We start from the raw sequence: 22,066 nt of genomic DNA on the forward strand, positions 1-22,066 counted from the left end.
TACCCTCAGCAATAAAGCAGCATTTGAGGCTGAACTTAGCTTGAAGACCAGTTCAGTGCTGATCAGCCTGAGGCTGCGCTCAGCCGGTCCAACCTGGAAGCAGCAGGCTGACACTAAACTCCTCTTCCTGAGGGAAGCCACCTTTATAAGCCCTCTGCAGGTGAATCAGCAGGTGGAATCCATTTACAAAGTGGCGCTTGACCTGCCACACCAATAAATGACTTCGTATAATAAAAGATTGTGCAACTGTTTTTTTTTTTGGTCCTATATTCCTTTTGAGATTATTAGGTGTGATGGGGGAAACAAACATTTAATCAGAAAAAAAAAAACATTACTGCCATAGGTATCTGTTACACAACAACCTGAATAACATATACTAAAAGGAATATGATATAAATAACTTTAAAAAAAGAATAAAACTTTGTAAAATTCGGGATTTCAGGTCTAAGTTTTTAACCAATCAATGCGCTTGATTGGGCGTCGCGTGTTTATGACGTCGCATTCAGGTCAAACCATGGCGGGCTGTGTGTATTTTTGCCGTTAATTGTTTCCTTAGGTGTTTTTTTTAACGATTTATGTGCATATTTCACTCGTTAACGTTTTCAGGTGCTTTTCTCGTCAATAGTGACTTATAGGATCTAACTTTCCCTCGACAAAAACGGTAAGAGATTCCAGATATATTTGGTTTGAACCGAGTAAAAACTTCTTTCCGGTAGAAACAGATTGCTACAATTCCTTGAAACGACACTAAGCAACGAACGAGTGCCCGTTAAAGCAAACCTACTGACAAATAAGGGAAATTATTTTCTGTCTCACACATGACACGTTTTGTCCGTCTGTCTGACAGCGCTAAACCTTCGCATCATGTCCCAGAGCGACACGTCTCTCCTGGATGAGGTGGAGCAGTGGAGCCAGGAAACCTGCCGGCGAGAGCTGCAGGCTGTGATGCCGAAGCTAATTATATCCTTGACGTCATGATACAAACTTATCTATCTATCCATCCATCCAATTCTTTCTTAAACATTTATAATAGAATCACAAAGTGCAAAATAAAATACACCCTGTGTCAAAAAAGATTTTTCTGCTGCAGCAGATTTAGCAAAAAAAAAGTCAAACATGGCGTTTTCTATCAGCACCGTCGTCCTTATTCTCATTTTACGACTGAAAACAAACATGACGACATTAGTGCAGAATTCAGAATCTTTAAAACATCTATAGGGTAACATATAAATGCATCCAAGTTACTCTGTGACAGTAGATAAAACCTTTTACCATCATGTTGCTCAGTCATCCGACATGGTACAAATCTAAACGTAAATGATTCAATTTAATTCACTTGATTGAACCAAAACGACATTATTTATTTAGACTGTTAGCAGTTTCCACAAAAGAGGGCTATAAGGGCCACATGTGGCTCTGCAGCCTCAGGTTGCAGCCTCCTGTCCTAAAAGAACAAAACCTTTGTGAGGCTCTGATGTGTCTGACTGAAATCCTTGACTTATTTTACTCTTTGCAGTATGAGTCTGACAGCTGGGAAGAACACATACGTAAGTGCAGCGAATGCCGTTTTTATGAAAACAGTTTTCACCTTAAGGTGTGTTTTACCAAAGTTTCTAATTATTTGTTTTAAATGTGTCCTAGGAATCCTCAGGATAATAACACATGTGTTCCTTCCTCACATTGGACTGTCAGGGGTTGAAGAGGACTGTTTCTCCAAGATTTTACCAAAGGTAACTTCACAAATTCCTGCAACGGTTCTCCACCCACTGATGTAGGCGCGTACTGCTGTGTAAGACCACAGGTCTTACTAATCATGGGACTTTTTTCATGAAAAGATGGCATAAAGCCACATAAACTCGTAACTTCTGCTGTTTGTAGCTGACAAATTTGTCTGTAGGCAGTGACGATGTTTCACCGCTTGATGAAGGAAATCACGGATCAAGTTGGTGGACTGTCAAGTCAAAACACTGAACTGCGCGACTTTCTGAGGACAGTTCTACAGGTATCACTGCAGACGTTTGTTACTAGAAGAAGCGTACTTCAGGGCTTAACCAATGGTTTCACGAAACGTCTGACATTGCAGGCAATGGCGCAGATAATCGATGCATTATCCACCTGTGTGCATCACGTTAACTCTTTGGAGGAAACCCCGGATCTGCATCTCATTCGTTCACTACCAATGTGCATCCTGACGGTCCTGAAGGAGACGTTCCAACACTGCAAGGTGGCTTTCATCAGATGACAGGAGGCTGTTCCCAAACAAAATAACACACATAAGAGGAAAGCAAATGAATAGTACATTTATAAACTTATAAAAAAACAAACAGATGAGTCAACTTTTTGACATTTATAATATGGCTTTATTGTAAACAGAAAGCCTTTTATTTAGCATTTCTTGACACATTTATTTGTGTACATGGGATGATATTTGTGCCATGCACAGTGTTAAGTCTTGGATGTATATGTTTTGTTTAGTTTTTTAATAAATTAGGTCACCTGAAACTTTTTAAAAAAAACGTGTGAACTCAAACTCATCTTTAATTTAAACAAATCTTATGTTTCTTTTAGCTTAAAATCCAGAGAGTGCAAATATTTTATTGTTTTTCTAGACTTAAACTATCTATTAAAAGAAATATTTTGTTTGTTTTTTCCTTTTGACGTACATTTTTTTACTAGTAATGATAGTTGTACTCTCAAAAGAGATTGTTAAAATGCTTCAGAGGCGTATATGTTATTAGTAATGTACAGAATAATTGCACAAATGAGATTTACTCAATCAAATTCAGTTTTGTTGTTAGACGGATTTCAGTTCAGCATTTGGCAGGAAAACAAAACAATACTAATATAATATAAGGTAAACTTATTACATGCATTTAAATAATGTAAATATAAATTATTTATATACAAATTACAAACACGAAACTTGATTTATTCTGTGTTTTTTATGCAATTAAAGAGATAACAGAGAATGACAAACTACTAATGGACATCTATGTTGAAGAAATGAGGTAAACTGAGTTTTTTTTTGCTTGCTTTCCACAGGACAGTGAGGTGGTTTACTGTGGCCGCCTGTCTTTGGTAGCAGACCTGCTGCAGGGGCTCTTCAAGGAAGCTTATGCCCTTCACAAGGGTCTGTTGGAGGTCCTGGATAAGATCTCCCTGGACAGCCGAGCCTCGGACGAGGAGGTCTCAGACATCGTAACAGGTGTAGCAGCTTGTTGGTGTTTGCTTCCATGCGTCAGTGTTTGTGTTCTGCATACGTTAGGTTGGGAAAGCTGTACTTTAAGGATTTCTTTGCACACTAAAAGTCTCCGTTTATTTAACAAAGTCCTCATGTGTTGCAGTAATCCACAGTCTGCTGGATATCTGCTCGGTTATTTCCAACCTGGACATTGCTCTGCATGCAAACACCTGGAAGTTCCTCATCAAGTAGGTTTCTATTGTGTGCTTCTTGTTCTCTGATTGGTTGTGATTTTGTTCTTGGTTATAACTTTTTACATGGTCTTGCTCAGACAGAGCCTGAAGCACCGGCCATTGGTGGAAGAACATCTCCGCCACGGTGACCTTAGCAGCAGCCTGTGTGACAACCTGCTGACCTCCTTCCACAACTGTGTGGAGCTGGCCGAGCAGATTCAGCACGCCGGCTTACAGGTTAGGAAGCCCCTCTGGCTGTGAAGGGAAAAGATAGTTTTATTTTTAATGTTTTTTCTGTTGATAGGATTGTCCACTTACGTCTGATTGATTGTATTTATTCTGGACGGGGTGACAGATTATATTAACCCTCTTCTCGAACAGATTAAAGTGAATAATATTTCCTGCGTAGTTCCTTCCTTAAAGCATGACTCTTCCATTATGCAGAGTCAAAGGTAGGCTTCACTCTTTTGTGTTGATGCTCCTTTGACCTGATGCAGGACTCGACCCAAAGCACTGAATACAAGCTGTTCCAGAAAACTGCAAAGATGTGCAGGTTCTTTGCAAACACTCTGATCCATTACATAAAGGTAGTAAAACTACTCTCAGCATCATATTCATCAGTTACTTAACAGCCAACGTCAAATCTTTTGGTTTTTGTCCTTCAAACAGGAATTCAAATACTTTCTGACTAAGTACTGCAGCAGATTTCACCAACTCTACCTTCAGATTATCACGTGAGTGGGATTAGCGTCAGAGTTCAAACATTGATTTTTTGAAGGGGTGTGTGGTTGTGACGGTGGGCTTTGGGTCTTGCAGTAAATTCCCCCCCAGCTTGTGCGCTCCTGCTCTGCCGGCGGCTCTCTCTGGGGAGTTGAGTGCAGCTGCTGCGGTTCCCATGGATGCCTTCCTGCTCCAGTTGTTGCCTTTGGGGCAGTTTGCTGACGTTGTTCTCCAGGTGGACCTGCGTGAGTCAAAGTGTCTGTTTAAAAACCACTCCCGTCAGATTTTCATCTATTTTCCAAGCAGTTTTAAAAAATATACGTATAATTATGCTGTTTTTATTCCAAATCTAGGACATATATAGGATATATGTCCTCCCTCATCAGAAAAACGACACAAGAGCATGTTGAAAACTCAGAAAAAACAAACGCCATTTTCATCGGAGTGGGTCTTTAAACGTTTCAATAAAAATAATTATTCTGTGCTAACTATCTAGGTGAAGGTTTAGTATAAAACAGAATTTTAGTTCATAGTTATTGCTCAGCAATAACTTTTATTTTTTTATTTGGAGGATTTTTGTCTTTTGCTTTACTAACCACAATTACTGACGACTTCACTTAAGTATCGATGCACCAGATTTAAAAGAAGACGGAGCTCTTCATAACTTGTTTATTTACCTGCTGATTTGATGCCCAAGTTGCTGACTTGAACGTTTTCACTTTATTATGTAACTCGCTTCCTGCAGAGTTAAACCCGGACCAGGAACTTCCACATTGTCTCCTTCTGGCGAGCATCATGGGTCAGCTGACCTCTCAGCCCGAGGAGGTGCTGCAGCTCTGGTTCGCTGGCAGTCAGTTCCCCGAGGAGACACCCAGGTGACGTTGAATGTTACAGATATATTCATGTCTTAACAGGGTTTTTATTTGTTTTAGGCTGGTGGTCCAAATACTGCACGTGCGCTTTTAAATTTTTATACACAGAAATTCAGTACCAACTAGCCCTGCACAATAAATCGCAAATTTATCGCTATCGCGAGATGAAGCTGTGCATGCGTATCGCAAAAGTTGGCGAAAAGGTGCTATATATCTGTATCTATATATATATACATATATATCTATCTAAATCTATATATATATATATCTATCTATAGATATATCGACTATATCTATATAGATATATCTATAGATCTCTCTCTCTCTCTATATATATCTATATATCTATATATATCTATATAGATATATATATATATATATATATATAGATATATCTAGATATCTATATCTATATATCTATATATCACCCCCACTTCCTTCAGCTTTTCATAGAACTTCTTCTTCAGCGCTGATTGTCATTTTATTAAATTCCTGCACCCTTATCCGTGACAAAAATATAATATATTTGCATTTCTTTCCTGTTTTGCTGCTTTCAATAGAATTTTGTAATTGTTCATAAAAGAGGAACATATAAAATGTGTCTTGAATGTGGATTTTGTCACCGCTCAACTAAAAAATTCTGAACAAATTTGGTTTGTTTTGTCTAACAAAGTTTTATCATTGTAGTTACACATTTGAAGTGATTTAACAGCCCGGAAAGATCTGTGGGCCAACAGTTGATCTTCAAAGAAAGCTTTCCTTTTCCAGCCTCCCAGTATCCCGGCTTCATATCGAAAGCATTTTCCTTTCTTCTGTTTTTCCCCTCCAGGCTTCCTCTCTACAAAGCTATCTTTGACAGCTTCCGTCGATGTGATGTGGAGCGTAAAGTACCGGTTCTGTTGCCAGGGGTGATGTTGAAGGGTCAGGCCCAGGCCCGGGTTTCTCTGCACCGCCACATCTGCGTGCAGCTGTGCGCCAGCATCGCTGCTCTTCCTCCGAAGCATTTTCCCATGCTGGTGAGGGCTTTACGCTGCAGCGTTCGACCTACCAAAAGGAATCAGACATCATAAAGACTGGATGTAATTTGAGTGTTTTAAATCACACTTATGTCCACTTACAGGTGAAGTTCGGCGTTTACTGCTGACAGCATTTTTACCAGAAGAATCTTTTCTTCTTTTACTTTTAGTTTTTTGAGTTTCTGCTTATCTTTAGTTTTTGTTCCTGTTTTTCTTTCCTGGTCTGGCTTTCTTTGTGATTTTTCTTGTTGTTTCAGGAGCGCTGCTTGATTGATGCTGTTCTGCAGGCCGACACTCAGACCGCCCTCCTGGCCACAGATGCGTGGTGCTTCACAGCCCGGTATGCATCAGGATGTTTTTCTTTTCTTCGACACGATACATTTCCTGGTGAAATGCCCACGTTTGTGAGAAAACCAGTCCAGAAAGTTGAAGTATGCAGAGTAACATGCTGATCATGCAGCATAAAGAACAGCAGAAATCAGGTCTAATTGGACACTAAAGTTACTATTAACTAGTAAAAACTAGTTGAAAAATATTGATGTGAGAAAGTTTGGTGACTTTAGCTTTAGGATCTTTAGAACTATTGAACAGTTTTGATCATATGTGATTTATATCTTCATGAAGAATTCTTTAAAATTAAAAATCATTGTCAGATCATTGTTGTACCATTAATATGGTGATGAGTTTTCATGACTCGCTAATATCCATGTTACCATTTATTTGTTTTGTTTTTCTATTGGGAAATTATGGATTATTGTTTTTTACGGATCTATTTTTTTGCACTTTGTAGACGGTCCCTTACTGCAGTCTCTCCATGCAATTCCAATTAAAAAGAATAATAAACGATCTTTGTTCTTGGAAATGCTTTCATCGGCTGTTGTTTCTGTTGAGACAAACCAGTAGAGACTTGCTGTCAGTAATAAACATTTATTAAGAGTTACTGAGCCTGGAAGTCCAAATCTGAGAATATCTCGCCAACTTTATCGATCTGTTTTTGCGTTATCCTGCTAAAACTAGCGTCATATTCTGCTGCACTTTAAGGCTATCAAACGTCGTGATCTGTTCATGATATGCAGACTTCTTATAGAATATTTATCTGTAATAATAAGCTTGTCATATATAGCACCAATCATAATAATAAGAATAAAATAATATCTGATCCCTGATTGAGATACAACAGTCTGAAACTTCGTGATCGGCATATCCCCACTTTTAGTTTATGCATGTTGTTTTAAAAAAGAATCTTGACCTGAAATCCTCATTTTACTTAAAAACTTTAAAACATATTTGGTTGGAGCTACTGGTTTTAAATTGCTGACAGTTTTCTGTCAATATTTATTCACTAAAGCTGTTCAGAACTCTTGTTTAAGAACTTCATATCAAAGGTCATTGAGGTCATTTCCGGGTTTATGATGTTTTGGTATAAAATCTTTTTCATCTTTGGAAGATTTTTAGGTTTTGTTCTTGTTTGTTTCCTTGGTAAAGCCAATACTCCCCTGTCTTTTTAAGTTTGAACTTCATAAATTGTGTTTAGTTACTTCACGTCTCTTTATAAACACCACATTTGTCTGCTGCGACAGATACGGGTCTGCGGAGCTCTGCTTCCACCATGTCCTCCTCGTGGCTCAGCTGGTGGGTAAAGACTGGATGTATGCAATGCAACGTACATTTTAGGGCCATGTTTGATTAATTTGATACTTTTGCATCATTCCTTATCACAACTGGACATTTCTGTAAAGATTAGGTCCTGTATTTGATCAATTTCTCTACAATATCTTAAACATTTGGACGTTTGTCATTTTTTTTCCTGTACTTATGATGCTTTAACATCTCTAAGCCTTTTTCTATTTTTTCTGCAGGTAAAAACATGCCCCACTGAATGTTACCGGATGTCCCACCTGGGAATCCTGTTGAAACGGCTGGTTTTTCTTATGACGCCAAAACACCAGGTGAAAAAATGAAAGCTCAAACAAAAAGCGGATTCTTTTCCGTGCAGTTCCAGTGGCTCTTTAAATGTACTCAACCAAAACTGTGAAATCATGTGTTTGACAGACTTTTATTTGTTGTCACAAATGTTGCTTACTTCATTAAAGACTTGAATGAAAACCTTCTTTTTTTTACTCTGAGGCATTTGTTTCTCCAGGAGCAGCTCGTGGAACACTTCCCGCCGTCTGAGCTGGAGAACCGAGCAGTGTGGGATAACATCCTCTTCGGAGCTCTCTCGCAGGACACTCGGCTCCGCGTGGAGGCTGACATGATTAGTCTGGCCCAAAACGCTCTGACGGACTGGAGAAACGGCGGATACAAGATGGTGCAAGTGGATCAAGTGGTAAGTGGTGAGATATGGGAAAAACGTGTGGGGCTGCAACCGTGGGTTTCTGGAGAAAGGTGTGGCTCTTCTGCCCCTCCAAGGCTCTCTGGTTAAAGAATAATACTATATTTTTCAGTTTAGAGAGTAACGCATTTTTTGAACCAAAAGACACATCAAGTGAAAAAAAAGTCAAACTTGATTCATACGTATTTCCCCCCAGGAGGCTCCTGACTACAGTACCCAGAATGCTCCAGCAATCAGTCCCACTTTAACCCTTTTTGACAGATTTTTTTAACCACAATTCATTCTTAAGGGGCACCAGAATTTCCTTTTTCTTTAAAATGTAAAGGACTTTGAGTGTGACTTATGGTCCGAAAAATATGTAAGGGTCACTTAGCTGTGATTTAATTTCAGTTAGGTTTGTGAATTGATGTATAAGGTGCACCAACAACAATAAACTGTAGTTTTCTTTTATCCCTGCAGACATTACACGACCTACTACTTCATTTACTGCAGTGAGATGATCTTATGTGTCTTATTATGAAGTCATGTGAACTATTTCATATTTAGATGAAAAAAATGCTTTTTCTACCCCCTAAAATAACAGCAGTTCATTTCTATTTATCATAGTAACAATTCCATAAATCCAAATCAGTGTTTTATTTTGAAAGGGTGAAGACAGACTTCCTGGCTTGGTGGTCCGTGGTTGTGGTCCACGAGACATCGACCCGGATTTACGTGTTGACTGTTGCAGACCCCTGGGTTAACACAAACATCCCGTTGTATTAATGAAGTTCCTTCTGCTGCCAGAATGTGGCGCTGTCGGCCCTCCTGTCGGTGGTGAGAGGGCAGTTGTCCCCCACAGCTCAGCCTGCAGTGGAAATGATCACGGAAGTCTGGCTCCGGATGAGTCCGGCTCAGGTGAGGACGAAGACGCACTCTGACTACAGCGATGAAAGCTGGAGCGTCATCTCAGCAGCTTCTTGACCTCAGGTGCAGAGCTGCCCCGTGCTGCAGGACACTCTGCAGCTGCTCTTGTCTGTGACGGCTGCTCTGGTGAAAAACGCCGAACCCCACGTCCTTTGTCAGGTAAACCTTTTCCCAGTGATGCTAAACTGATGAGTGGTGGCTGTTAAAGCTGACTGCTGTTATTTCAGGCGCTGTCATGTCTGGACGCCGTGGTTTCTGGGACGTGTCCGGATCATCTGCTGCTGGCTGCTCTGGACTTCCTTTCCTCCATGGGGAAGGTCTTTGTTCCTCCGGAAAGTCAGGTAAAGCAGTCCTGGTTTTACAAATGCTCATGTTGAGTTTTCCGATCTGGACTTGAAGAACCGTTTGGTTTTCTAGAGTCCGGTTCTTCCAAAGCTCAGTGGTCTGTTTGGAGTCCTTCTGGCTGACAAATCCTGGTTGGTGCAGCAGCACGCCCTGGAGGCCTTCTCCTTTTTTGCAGAAGTATGGCGGGGACACGTTAGATGCTTTCACCTAAAATGACAAACAAACCTGAACACAATGTTCTTTCATCTTGAAGAACACAAACCACGAGGAGGTCATTTCCCAGAGTTTGTGTGTGGAGGAAACAAAGACCAGAGTGGTCCGTTATCTCAGCAAGGTGAGCATCAGCAGCACAACTGATTTTTTTTCTGTTTTTAATCACATGAACTGTTGCAGTGACCTGCTTACGTCTGCTGCAGACTCTCAGTCCTCAGGAAAACGCCGAGCTGCGGCTGCAGAGGCTCAGGGAGGAGAGTCCGGTTCTTCAGAAGTTCCTCCAAAAGCTCGAGAGCGCAGAGACGGCTTGCAGTCCCCCTGCAGCTGAAAGTGAGGCGGCGGTGGCCTCTGAGGTTAGTCCATTCCCTGAAAGAACTCTTAACTGGGTTATGCGCTCATGCCGCTTCGCCTCATTGGCCAGTTTAGCACTTAGTGGTTGTTAACTGTTGTTGTGGTTTTTGTTTCTCTTCTGCTTTATGGTAAATGTCATTCGATGAACTCATTCGATGAACATTTTCTTTGCTGCACGGATTACTGAAGGTCTTTGCTTTCGTATGTGTGGTAATCTTACATCAAAAACATGACCGTTTACTAAAGAACTTCACTTTTTATGATGTACCCTTTAACCTTTAATAACCCTTTAACACCGGAGATTTCGCCGGCGCCACCTTCGACACGCTCTTCCACGTTCCGTAAGTCTCAATCAACATAAATCGGCTTATTATGAAGCAGAGAAAAGCAGCTATGCAAATCAGCGTTAATCTACTTTTTTTTGGCAACAGAATTCACTGGAAAAATGTTAATTTCAAAAACAGTTGAAGAGTTAAAGTAGTCCAAAACTTGTGAAGTATCTTGAAGTTCAGTTTTCTTTCTTCAAATCAAAGTGGAAAAGAGGAGTTTCAAACCGGCATTGCTTAGTTCAAGTCTGTCCAGTGTCTCTTAGTGCCACCATGAGGTCATTTATTCAGCCTCATCTTAATTGAACTGTGACCGTTTCTCCTCTAGGTTAGCTTTTTTAATTAAGACGATTAACCCTTTAAGAGTGGAGAGGTTGTCAGAGACAGCTAAATAACATACGATCTTTAACACACTGTAGCTCCTCAACTGTTCACCTGATCAACGTGAACCAGCTGATTCTGAAGCAGAGAAAAGCACCTCTTCAAACGCTAAAAGCGTTAACAAGTTACAGTTGTCAAAAGAATGGAACCACTGAGTTGTAGCTTTGCTGTTAAAGGGCTCAAACGGGCTGCCATGCAAGAACTTCACACTAATCTCTTTAAAATAGAAACAAGAAATATGAATCAAAAGTATCTAAGTTCCCTCCCTCTTCCTTTCAGCCGTGTCCTAAAAGAGCTCGGCAGGAATCCAGCGCAGAGGAGGAGTACAGCCGCTACCTGCAGACCGCCGAGAGCGCTTTCACGGCCCTTCAGGTTCTGCTCCAGGGTAGAGGCGCCGCCGACCCGCCTCCTCCGCCGTGGCTGGAGCCCAGACTACAGGAGCTGCAGGTCCTCATGACACACATCACCTCCTCCACGTCCAAAACGTCGTAGCTGCAGCTTCGTCCTCTCCCCCAATCCCGAAGAGTTATGAGAAAGATTTTAGCTGCTCAAAGCGCTTTTTGTGTTGCTGTTAATAAACGAGTCCTGCTTTTTTCACAACACTTTTCTAAAACATTGTGTCGTATTTTAAATGAGACAGCTTTTGTACAATAAAATCTTTATTTAATCAGCAACCGAACCAGCTCAAATAAGTTATGACATTTCTAGTTTACATTCATTCAAAGTGCAAGCCTTCAAGTCGAACTCCACTTTTCCAAAAACAGATCCTGTCAAAAGTTTCCATTGAGCCTAAAAAAAACCAAAGGATTGGAGTTGGCACATTAAGAAAATAAAAAGATCTTCAATCATCGTAAGGTGATAAATGTTGATTGGCAAACATGAAAGATGTCTGTCAAAAGTCTAGCACCATCTGACAAACAGGCGATGCATCGATATCCAAGGAAGGACCCACAATAAATATGATGAGAAACATCTGAACCTATTAGAAAAGAAGCAGCCCCTCCCAGCCATGTAGTTTCTTACTGCATCTTAGTAAAGGAGTGGCTTTCTCCAATTTTCCTGCTCTTTGGGGAAGAACTAGTCCAGACGTGCTGCCTGGACTCGAGTCTTCCAGTGGTGGAGAGTTTGTCCACATGACGTTTCATCACCAGGCATTTTCATCCCCCCAGTTCAAGTCATCTCCGTCTCCCCAGCCATCCGTTTCATTCTGGGAAAAAGAAATAGTCGTGTTTTGAGTTGAGGCACAGAGATCATTTATGCTTTCCATTTGGTTTGTACCTGCAAGAGGAGGAGTGTTTTAAAGGGGCTATACCAGAGCAGGTTTTTAGAGGAATAGTCAGAAATGCATGAACGGATCAAAATGTCACGTTGAGGTTGTTTGTTTTGGTAAAGAGATGTAAGGGTTAATGGCCAACGAAGTGTGCGTTATTACTTTTTAACGCACGCCGTAGAAGCTTGAACCGTCCAACGCTTCCTCGACATGCGTTAAAAAGTAATAATGAACACTTCGAAGGCCATTAACCCGCTTATACCATGGTCACTTACAAAAGCAATACATATTAACCAGTTTTTAGTCCTTAATTCTTGTTTTTTTCCCGATTTGGATCGCTGATGTGGTAACATATAGTCCGCGGCACGCAGCACCACCGCTGCAGTCAAGATTCGGTGCCGATTGTCCCGATAGGTTGAATAAAGCATCAGTTCAGAGAGAAAGTTCACCTCTTGCCACCTGTTTTTGTCCAAATGATGAAGCAAAAGGTTGTTTTAAAGAAGCTGGTGCAGTGATACGAAACATTTAAGCTAGGTGACCGGAACTTCTTTTTTCACCGTGCGGTCATCAGGTTTTAATGCATACCCAACAGCCAATCAGTATCGAGTATTCAACCGGACCATGGTATAAAACATTATAATACACTTAAAAGTCCAAAACAAATATTTTGCATGGTATAGGCTAGGCCTGCACAATATACCGCAAATTTATCGTTATCGCAACATCAAGCTGTGCAATACTCATGGCAGCTTGAAATACTGAACAAATGAAATAAATACCTTAATGCATTTAACCAATCGGAAGGGACCCGTTTACGTTGTTGATCAATCAGATGAGCCCTTTTATGTTTGACGTTTGCCTCCTACGTCGACCAGGGTCATTTGGAGTATAATTTTTAAACTGTTAAACTGAAATTATGTTTTTGGTTGTTTTGCTATTTGTTTATATACCGCAAATTATATTGTTATCGCAATATTAATCACCAATATCGCATATTGCGAGTTTTCCTCATATCGTGCAGCCCTAGTATAGGCCCTTTAACCCTTGTGCTATCTTAGATGACCCCCCCTTCCATTGACGTGTTCTCCTTATCATGACAAAGGTGGATAAAGGTGGAAAGATTTCATGTAATCCATGGACACCAGTGAAGATCACAAATCATTGAAGAAAACGCACAATGTTAAAGTGCTTATGATAGCACAAGGGTTACAGTCCCATTCTGATCATCCTTAGATCTATTTTCAAAGTGTTTTTTTTTATGAAAATCTGTGTCGTTTTCTAGGATGGAGTTTTTGGGAAATTTCCAGGGCGCCGGATTTTAGAATTGGAGGCCAAGTCCAAATTCCTCCACTACTCACTACATAGTGCACTATATAGGGCAGGGGTCGGGAACCTATGGCTCGCGAGCCATATATGGCTCTTTTGATGGTCACATGTGGCTCGCAGACAAATCTTTAATTATACTTTTTTTATCATTAGTCCAGTCCTTCTCGGGCGCGAAAAAAAAAAAAAAAAAAAAAAAAGAGGCGCGCAATAGTAGCGGTGCTTGGAGAGAAAAATCTGCGCCAGCGCTATCAGTTTACTATTATCTATAATTTCACAGAGTTTGTACCAACTGGAAACCTGTGAATTGCCGTGCCTAAAAGTGCGCGCTCCCGTCTCTGAGAAAGAGCACGCAGATGCGGGGACGGGATGTGTGAGGGAGAAAGCAGAGGGGTGGGGCTGAGGTGTTGTGGGGACAGGCAGCAGGTGAATCGCGCAGGGATTGTAAAAACGTAAAACCCGCTGCCCGTCAGTCACTGCGGCGTGTGAGTGTGTGTTTGACTCCAGGTCTGCATGTGAGCAGTCTTTGTCACATCTACAGAACATTCAGACCTATGATCACGTTTAAAGTCTCAACGCCTGCGTGAAGCAGAAACTCACCACGTATCAACCAGACTAAAGCATCAGCAAAACTACTACGAGAAATACTCATCATTTATTAGCAACAGCATAACGATGTTATTAAAAAGAATCCACAGACTTATTGTACTTTAAAAATGTTGAAATTACATCAAATGCACACATTCATTTGTATATTTAGTTTTAAACATATTGTCGCGGACTGAGTTGGATGGCTGTTGGGCCGCGTTATAAGTTCTGGAGTTCATTGACCGCATCAAGCAGAGATCTGATTGGCTCTCAGTTCTGTCGCTCAGCCTGTTGTTAGGTAGTTTGGACCAATGGGGTTCAGCTATGGGCCGAATAAGGGAAATGGGAGGGCTGGAGCGGGAGCAGGGGAATATAAAGTTGGGAGAAGCGCTCTCTCTCGTCTCGTGTCGACAGGAGAGATTCAGGAGTTGCTGAATTAATTTTACGGCGTTTGTTGTGGTCTACAGTAACCAGAATAAAGAACCTTAAAAGAGGTTAAGTCTCCGTGCCTCAGTGTGGGAAACTCTACATTATTGTATGGCTCTTTCGAAATTACATTTAAAAATATGTGGCGTTTATGGCTCTCTTGGCCAAAAAGGTTCCCGACCCCTGATATAGGGTGTTCGCCATTTTGCACTGCTGTCTGAATTCCAGTTCCAAAATCGAGTGCTCTGGAAATTTCCCAGTAGTCCCTGCGAAAAACCAGTGTGCATCGATGGTCACTAGATTGGTGAATATGGACCACAATGCATTGCATTTGAACTATTTTTTCAAAGAAATGTGTTTTTTAAATAAACCATCAACATTTTCAACTTCAGAACCCAGTGGATTCATAAATAGCCGTAAAACGCTCGCATCAATTCAATTTCAACTTCAAGAAATCGGTGACATCATACTTGCAGTTAAAAAAAAAGTAATTAGCGAGCATGGTGTCTAAAATTGCTTTTAAAATACAGGGACTTAAAAGGTGCTTTTTATTCAGTGCTGTAGTTAGGGAGGAAATTCAGACAGGTGGCGAACATCCTTTATAGTGCACTAAGTACTTAAAGACGCAATGGATGTGCATTGTTTGACAGAATGAGTTTTTGTTATCTTGGAGTTGACACGTACACCAGACTGGTATGTTTAGAGGACGACATGCAAGATTAAACATGCAACAGAGTGAATTGTGACGTATGTTTGGTCAGTTTCTGGTGATGAACACTCAACCATCACCGGGAAACAGATCGTCAAATCAAAAGGACCAAAACATGGAGACTGACCTCGGGGAGGTCAGCTGCTGCAAACTTAGCCGTGAGCATCACAGCACTGATGGATGAATCCACCTGCAGAGGTTTAGCGGGTTCTGCAGGAGGCCCCGGGCCCTTAAGGTTCTCCTCAAACGGCAGTAGAGCTGGAGACGTCAGCTTGATGTCTGGCACCATGTCTGCAAACAAATCCATCTCCGGGTCTTGCTTCACAGTTTTCTTCACCTTGATGGTAAACTCCTCTCCAAGACCCACGCCGCCTTTGATTTTGGTGGCTGCGGGTTTGAACCCTGAGTTCTGTGGTTGTTGACAGTCCTCTTGAGTCCAGGCGTCATCACAGGAGGACGTTCTCCTGCTCTGGGTGGACTGTGCCGAACTAAGCTTGAGAGGTTTGGAGGAGTTCGCTCGGGGTCTTTGGGGCTCCTGCTTTGCAGATCTGCTCTCTCTTGAACCCAGAAACGCATCCGATGAATTCACCGTCCCCCATGGCTGCTCCCCTTTATCTTCGTAAGCGACGACTCTGCTTCCAGAATCAGCCTTTTGGGACGCGTCAATGTGGATCTGGACTGACTGGCCGTCCTTACTTTGACCCTCCTCCTGGTCGCTCCAGTCAGGCCAGTCTTCCACGGAGGGCTGCTGTCTCTCCACCTGCTCTGGCCTGCAGGACAACGACCTAAAGTTCTCGTGATGAAAGCCGTTCAGAGCTAGAGACACGTGTCTGCTGCCGTCTGGAACACAGAACAGGATCGGGTCAAAGCTACGATGCTGCTTCTTCAACGCCGTTCATGCCGCAGGCCTTACCTGGAGGTGGAGCAGTCCCACCCTGCATCTCCAGGTTCCCACCCGAGTCTGAAGCTTCCGACGGCCTCGGGAACAAATGTAATGCTTTGGAGGGCTGCGCCATCTGGGGGTGAGCGTCTCCAACGATGTGAACAGGGGAAGCTACGAGATGAAACAAGGTCATAGTCAGCCAAATTGAGATTACCCAGAATGCTCCTGCAGATTAACGAAGTTATACGACTTTAAATATTAACTGTAGGTTTTTCTGTAAGTTCAGATGCTGAACTAAGACGAGATCTTCCCTCCTCTCTTAAATCATCACTTCATCCATCAATCCAACCTTTAAGCATCATTCCTGTTGGTTCTGCAGCTATTTTAAATTTACATTTCATTTGAACAAACCTGCATTTCATCTACAACATCTTGAAAGTCTTCTGGACCACGTGGACAACAAAAGATCTCAAACGATGAAGGAATGTGTTAAAAAAAAAAGCACCTAAGCAACCGCATTGCCTTTCTAGAGTACGACTGTTTCTCTCCAGCATTTGTGGGCGTTCTTACTTTCAGGGGTGACGTCTGTTGACTTGTTAAATCCGGGCGTGGTGCGTTTGAAGACCTTGGTTCTCTCTCCACCAACAACCACTTGAGCCCCCAGCAAAGGCACCAACACAGCCAGACTCTGCAGCGTCATGGCGACCAGCGAATCGTTGGTGTCCCTCATTCCTAACAGAACCTGCAGCCGCAAAGGAACATGTTAGAGAACCGTACAAAAATGAAAAAAAAAAGTGAGACGCTGTGGCGTCCCAGGTTACTGAAAAGATAAGCATGTAGACCAAAGGTTTTGATTTCTACATTTTAGTGCCTTGTGCAAAAATAAAAAAGCTGTTTTTAGTATATTTCCAAGTTTATATTTAAGGATATTCGTTATTAATATACTTGTATTGACTATTTTAATACTTTATTGTAAATTCCTTGTTTTTAATTGCTAAATGAACTTTTTCATCCTATAAATACATTCAGTTTTTTAAAGACTCATTCTGATGAAAATGTTTTTAAATGTTCTCGTAGCATCTTTCTGATAAAGGAGGTCACAGATAGTGAAAATTAAGCTTAAAATTACATTTGAGTATTTCTTTATTGTTGTAAATCCGCATCAGATGAAAAAATGCTGTAGGAAAAAGATTGTTTTTAGAAAATACGCCGTGCGTCTTTTATTGCCGTATTTAAAAATCGGCCGAACGGAGAATCCAGATTCTTATTTCCTCACAGCTGGACACTGAAACTTCACCTGAGGTAAGATCTGGTTTCTGAGCTCGTCCTGGGAGAAGAACTCGGCGTAGATGTGGATGTGGGCCAGCAGCACAAAGCGGACGTGCTCCTCTTTGACTTTGTAGAGTTTGAGGAGCTGAGGAAGAACGTGTTTCCGGTAGAGAGACGCAGACAGCAAGCAGTCTTCATGGCTGCCTCCTCTGGAGGGATCTGCCCTCAGAAAGAAATCAAAAGTTCGGCTTTCTTTCTTCCTTCCGCTGAGAGATGAGAAGCTTTATGAGAAAACACCGCCTCACCCATCTTCGGCCTGAGCAAATGAGGCAGGAAGCTCTTGACAGCCATGGGTTCTGCAAACACCAGGGAGTTGAGGAGTTTGGGAGCAAGGCGTGTGGCTATGAGTTCTTCAGGAAGACTCTGGACCCGGTCCAGGAGAAACCTGGACACAACAGACAGTGTTGGAGTCGACGATGCATAAATGCAGTAAACAACAACGCAACCAAGCAAGTCGTTTACTTGAAGAACTCATTTTTCTCCTCTTCTGTCTTTACGGTCAGACTTTTTAGGAAGTTCATCACTTCCAGAAAGTCATTCCTGTTCAGAAGAAAAGAAGTCATTTAGGAGAACGGGGTTGGTATATAAAAAAGGATTTAAGGAAAAACCACAATCTGCTGACCGGAAAAAGTCATGAGTCAGCAAGGAGCTGAGAGGCGGTCGAGCCACGGGGTCAGAGTTTAGTGGACCTGCCTGCAGAGTTCTGGTTAGGCCCTCAGAGAGCTCCTGGGAAACTAAAATACAATCCAAGTGAAGGATTAAACAGCCTCAAATGTGGGTCACAACACTGAGGAAATGGAACGGCGGAAGATACCGTAACCGTTCAGGAGAGGAACGAGGGCCTCCATCATCACTCCAAAGGAGTAGCAGTCCCGAGCGTGGCCGTGTTTGTCCGGGAGCGTTTTAAAGCCCTCTGCCTGTGGGAGACGTTGGGTCAAAAAGGTGAAATGAAGGTTTCTCCGTCTGTTCTTGGTGACGAACTCACTGACCTGCTCTTCTGGGGGAATGCAGCTGGCTTCCCGTGCTTTTTGGAAGCTCTGGAGGAACTGGGAAGATGAAGGAAAGGAAGTCATGTCAGATCATTTCAGGTACCGTGTTTTAAAAAACCAAGGACAAATAGACTGAGACGCCGCAGCATCTTCTTCCCCAGAGCTGTAGTCTCCGTGACCCCCCTGCTTTCTACCTCCCACTGACTTAAATCTTATTCATCTCAGACATCCCTCAGTACATAACACCACTGAATGTGCAATAAAGCTGTTATTTATCATGACATTTTAAACTTCTTAACGTATTTTCTGTTTTTTTTTTAATTCTTATATTGTTTTTTATTCTTTGACGTTTACTTCTTTTTGAGTGAGTGCCAACAGAGTTTGGATGTAGAAACACAATAACAATAAAAATCTTTGAATCTTTCAATCATTTCAGTGTTTTGAAAGATTCATGGCTGCCTCTAAACCTCAGTTTTTTTCCCAGCGTGGGAGTTTTTAAGGCACTCATTGCTGCAGAAAGGTTTCCGCCATATTGGAGGGTTTTGGAGTTTTTAAAGATCTTCTCAACCGAGTTAAGGTCGGGAGTTTTATGAGGCCACTGGAAAGTCCATTCACTTTCTGGCATTGAACATCATCATTGTACTGCATTTTCAAGAGCCTTAAAACAGCGGACCCCGAGCCGCGGACCAGTGCCGGTTGGTGGGACAGTTCGTACCGGGCCGCAGAGACTTGGGTCACGTGTCAAAAATCCATCTGCCGCTTTCTTAAAGCGGCTGCTACGGCCGCTAAATTGAAACCCCCAAAAACAAACATATTTAGAAAGTTTCATTTGGCAGAAAAGAGCCGGAGAGGAAACGAAAGAAGAGCCTTCGACTTCAAAGTAAAAGACAGCAGCAGCTAACAGTCAAAAACCTGGATTTTTAACTCCAAATATGGATTCATTGCGACAGTTGTTACCACAGACCATAACTTTCCTTTTTTTCCCCTGTGCGCCTTAAAAGTCAGACGAGGCTGAAGTTGGCGTCTGATTTATTTTTTTAAGCCTCCACTCAACAGTTATGGATCATAGGAAATCTGTCATATTTTAATGGTTCCTACAGAAAATGTAGGATGAAGATACACTTTACCCTCAAAAGTTTAGACAAATTGGAACCTGGAAAAAGAATAAATAAATAATTAACCGTCCACTTCAGCCAGATGCAGGCCAGTCCGAGAAAAAAATGCCAAACATTATAGCAGTAAATGGCCTAAAAGGGTTGCGGACCACTGCCTTCAAGTTTGAAGTCAACAAGATGGAGAACTTTCTCCTTTAGGCATTTCAGGCAGACGGCAGAGTTCATGATTCTGGATAACAAAGCAAATTTTCCAGAACAGAAAACAGACTCAACCACTATATTTTTGACTGTTGGTGTGGTTATCTTATTTTGAAAAGCTGTGCTACTTTGGCGTCTGACGTAATGAGACCTTTTTTCTCCAGAGGACTGGGGAACATGCAGATGCTTTCAGGCCTTTTGCCTTGCAGGACACGTGAACCCGGCTTCTGTGTTTCTAGAGAACTGTGGAACATCCACTGAGGCCTGCAGCTCCGTGGATGTAGCCACGACTCCCTCTGTGACCTTGGAAACGAAGCGTCACAGGGCTTTGGGGTGTTTCTTAGTCAGCTGGTCTGGTGAGGTTTAAAGCTGCTCTCTATTTTGTGAATTATGGACATCCCTGCCTGCTGGTATCTGAAGCTTTAGATCTAATTTGTTTGTCCTTTGTCCCCGTTTTTTTTTTTTTTTTTAATAACAGCATGTCTAGCTTTGAAGGATCTTTATCAATTCTTTCAACCTAAGATTAAACACCTTAATATAAAAAAACAGCATTTTGTGTTTGTTTATCTTGCGATTGTCTAATTTTTTTTACATTTGTTTGATGACAAGCATGGAAATAAAGAAGCTAACGAAGGGCTCAAACTCCTTTTCCCGCCGCTGCACATTTACAGACTCGTTTATGTTCGTTTTCTTGCGTTCACCTCTGGGGTTGCTTCAGAGAATTTACACACGGCCTCCATTCCGCCTAGTTTCCAGTGGCCATCCTCGTTGACGAACACGGATGAAATGCAGACGTTGTTGTGGCTGGACTTCCCCTGATTTGTTTTTTAGGACAGAGACACCCAAAAATGTCAGTGATGAAAGTAAACCATAAAAAAACAAGGTTCTTCATGCATTTCAGCACAGCTCCCTGCTCACCCTCTCATGCAGAAAGACCAGCGCCTGCAGGAGGTCAAAGATGCCTGCACAGATTTCCTCTGGAGAGAGGCTGTCGAGCAGCAGCTGCAGCGGCTGCACGCGCTCCGTTACCAGGTGAATGGCGCCGGCCTGCACGGAGCAGGACAGGAAGCGCAGCAGACACGGATGCCTCAGCGTCTTCAGATGCTGCAGGAAATTAAAACAGAGCATGGACTTGAATGAACTGCTGGTAAAAGCCAACGAAAACACTGAAGCTGATGACATTTGGATTTACAAACTTACAATTTCCTATTAGATTTATTAGTTAGATTTTCATTGAGGGGAAAAAAAGCTAAAATAAATTAAAGTTTCATTATTAAATCAATAAGTTCAGAAATTAAAAATAAAATCATCTGTTTATTTCATAAAAAAAAGGACTGATTATCATTTATCAAAATAGACAGTGCATTTCAGCCTTTATTTCCACATGATGGGAACATGATTAGACAGAATTTTCAAGGTTCCCAGCAGGGATTTGAACCCATAACCCCATTAGTGCAACATCCCACATTATAGGACTCTTTCCAATTATGCATTAGAACCATCAATCCCGCTATTTCATGGTGCATTTGGTGGTTCCTTCTATTATTTTGTACTAAAATAGGTCACTTAATTTGAATTGTGGTGCGTTCACGGCCCTTAAAGAACATAAAAAGTTCAAATTTCCGCTTTACTGCTAATTTATAACCATAAAAAACGCTTCAAAGCATAACGGTGCTTTCAGAGAGGCCTGACCTTCGCTGCTTTCTTGACTTTGTCTTCGTTGCCCGCTCGGTGGACGAAGACGGTCGCGGGCTTCCCGTCCTGGAGGACCGCGGAGTAGGTGGTGAGTCCCGACGGCAGCGTGAGGAGCGGCTCCCCCATCAGAGAGCAGCCCCGCGCCGCGCTGTTCTCCGCGCCCATGGCGGCGGCGGCGGCGCTCCTTGACAGGCTGGTAGGGGGACGTGCGTAAATCACAGTGTGTCCCCGCACATGTAAACATCCACACCTGTTACTGGGGAGTGGAAACACCTGAGACCCCCACCACCACCTCTAAATGTCACAGCAGTGTTTCTGAAATTAGCTGCCGCCGCTCTGGCTAACTTTGACTTAGCGACGATGTGAGCCAGCTCGTCATCGCTACACTTGTCCGCGGCTTTCCCGCCTGCAGAGCCGCATGCTAAAAGTGGAACAGCGATCTTATTTATATCAGTCTTTGACAAGTATTTTTCAAAACTACAGAAATGTATTTTACTGCTTTCTAGAGCAGTGACGCTAAGTTGGAGCGAAAGCTGAGCTGGTGTAAACAGTCAGAAAACCTCTTCCGGTATGGGGCGATACCATGTGGAAGGGGGGAGCGTTTATTTTTAAAGTCACTTTGATGTTTGATATCGACACTTTATTGGATTCAGATCATCTAA

At 42.2% G+C, this 22,066-nt stretch overlaps 2 protein-coding genes across 2 annotated transcripts; one reads left to right on the forward strand and one right to left on the reverse strand.

Moving 5' to 3' along the window:
* The first annotated feature begins 244 nt into the window (after window positions 1-244).
* Window positions 245-11,481, forward strand: firrm (fignl1 interacting regulator of recombination and mitosis). Its single transcript, XM_078946322.1, has 25 exons — window positions 245-661; window positions 848-960; window positions 1,508-1,547; window positions 1,642-1,730; window positions 1,898-2,002; window positions 2,084-2,224; window positions 3,043-3,205; window positions 3,345-3,429; window positions 3,513-3,651; window positions 3,912-4,001; window positions 4,084-4,148; window positions 4,231-4,379; window positions 4,880-5,009; window positions 5,836-6,022; window positions 6,280-6,362; window positions 7,603-7,654; window positions 7,882-7,971; window positions 8,166-8,351; window positions 9,144-9,249; window positions 9,322-9,422; window positions 9,491-9,604; window positions 9,681-9,785; window positions 9,862-9,942; window positions 10,025-10,174; window positions 11,159-11,481. Exons 2-25 carry the CDS (start codon window positions 865-867, stop codon window positions 11,369-11,371), a joined length of 2,760 nt encoding a protein of 919 aa, XP_078802448.1. The 5' UTR covers window positions 245-661; window positions 848-864; the 3' UTR covers window positions 11,372-11,481.
* A 39-nt stretch (window positions 11,482-11,520) lies between these two features.
* scyl3 (SCY1-like, kinase-like 3) lies at window positions 11,521-21,988 on the reverse strand. The gene is made up of 13 exons (XM_004068418.5): window positions 21,402-21,988; window positions 20,628-20,813; window positions 20,411-20,524; window positions 18,397-18,453; window positions 18,222-18,324; window positions 18,030-18,141; window positions 17,870-17,947; window positions 17,653-17,792; window positions 17,376-17,566; window positions 16,649-16,820; window positions 16,109-16,249; window positions 15,323-16,035; window positions 11,521-12,086 (listed from the first exon to the last, which is right to left on the reverse strand). The coding sequence occupies exons 1-13, from the start codon at window positions 21,567-21,569 to the stop codon at window positions 12,024-12,026; spliced, it is 2,238 nt and encodes a 745-aa protein (XP_004068466.1). The 5' UTR covers window positions 21,570-21,988; the 3' UTR covers window positions 11,521-12,023.
* Between the last annotated feature and the right edge of the window lie 78 nt (window positions 21,989-22,066).

Source organism: Oryzias latipes, chromosome 4 (genome assembly GCF_053564925.1).
Source record: "Oryzias latipes strain Hd-rR chromosome 4, Olatipes_Hd-rR_3.1".
NCBI classification, from domain to species: Eukaryota; Metazoa; Chordata; class Actinopteri; order Beloniformes; family Adrianichthyidae; genus Oryzias; species Oryzias latipes.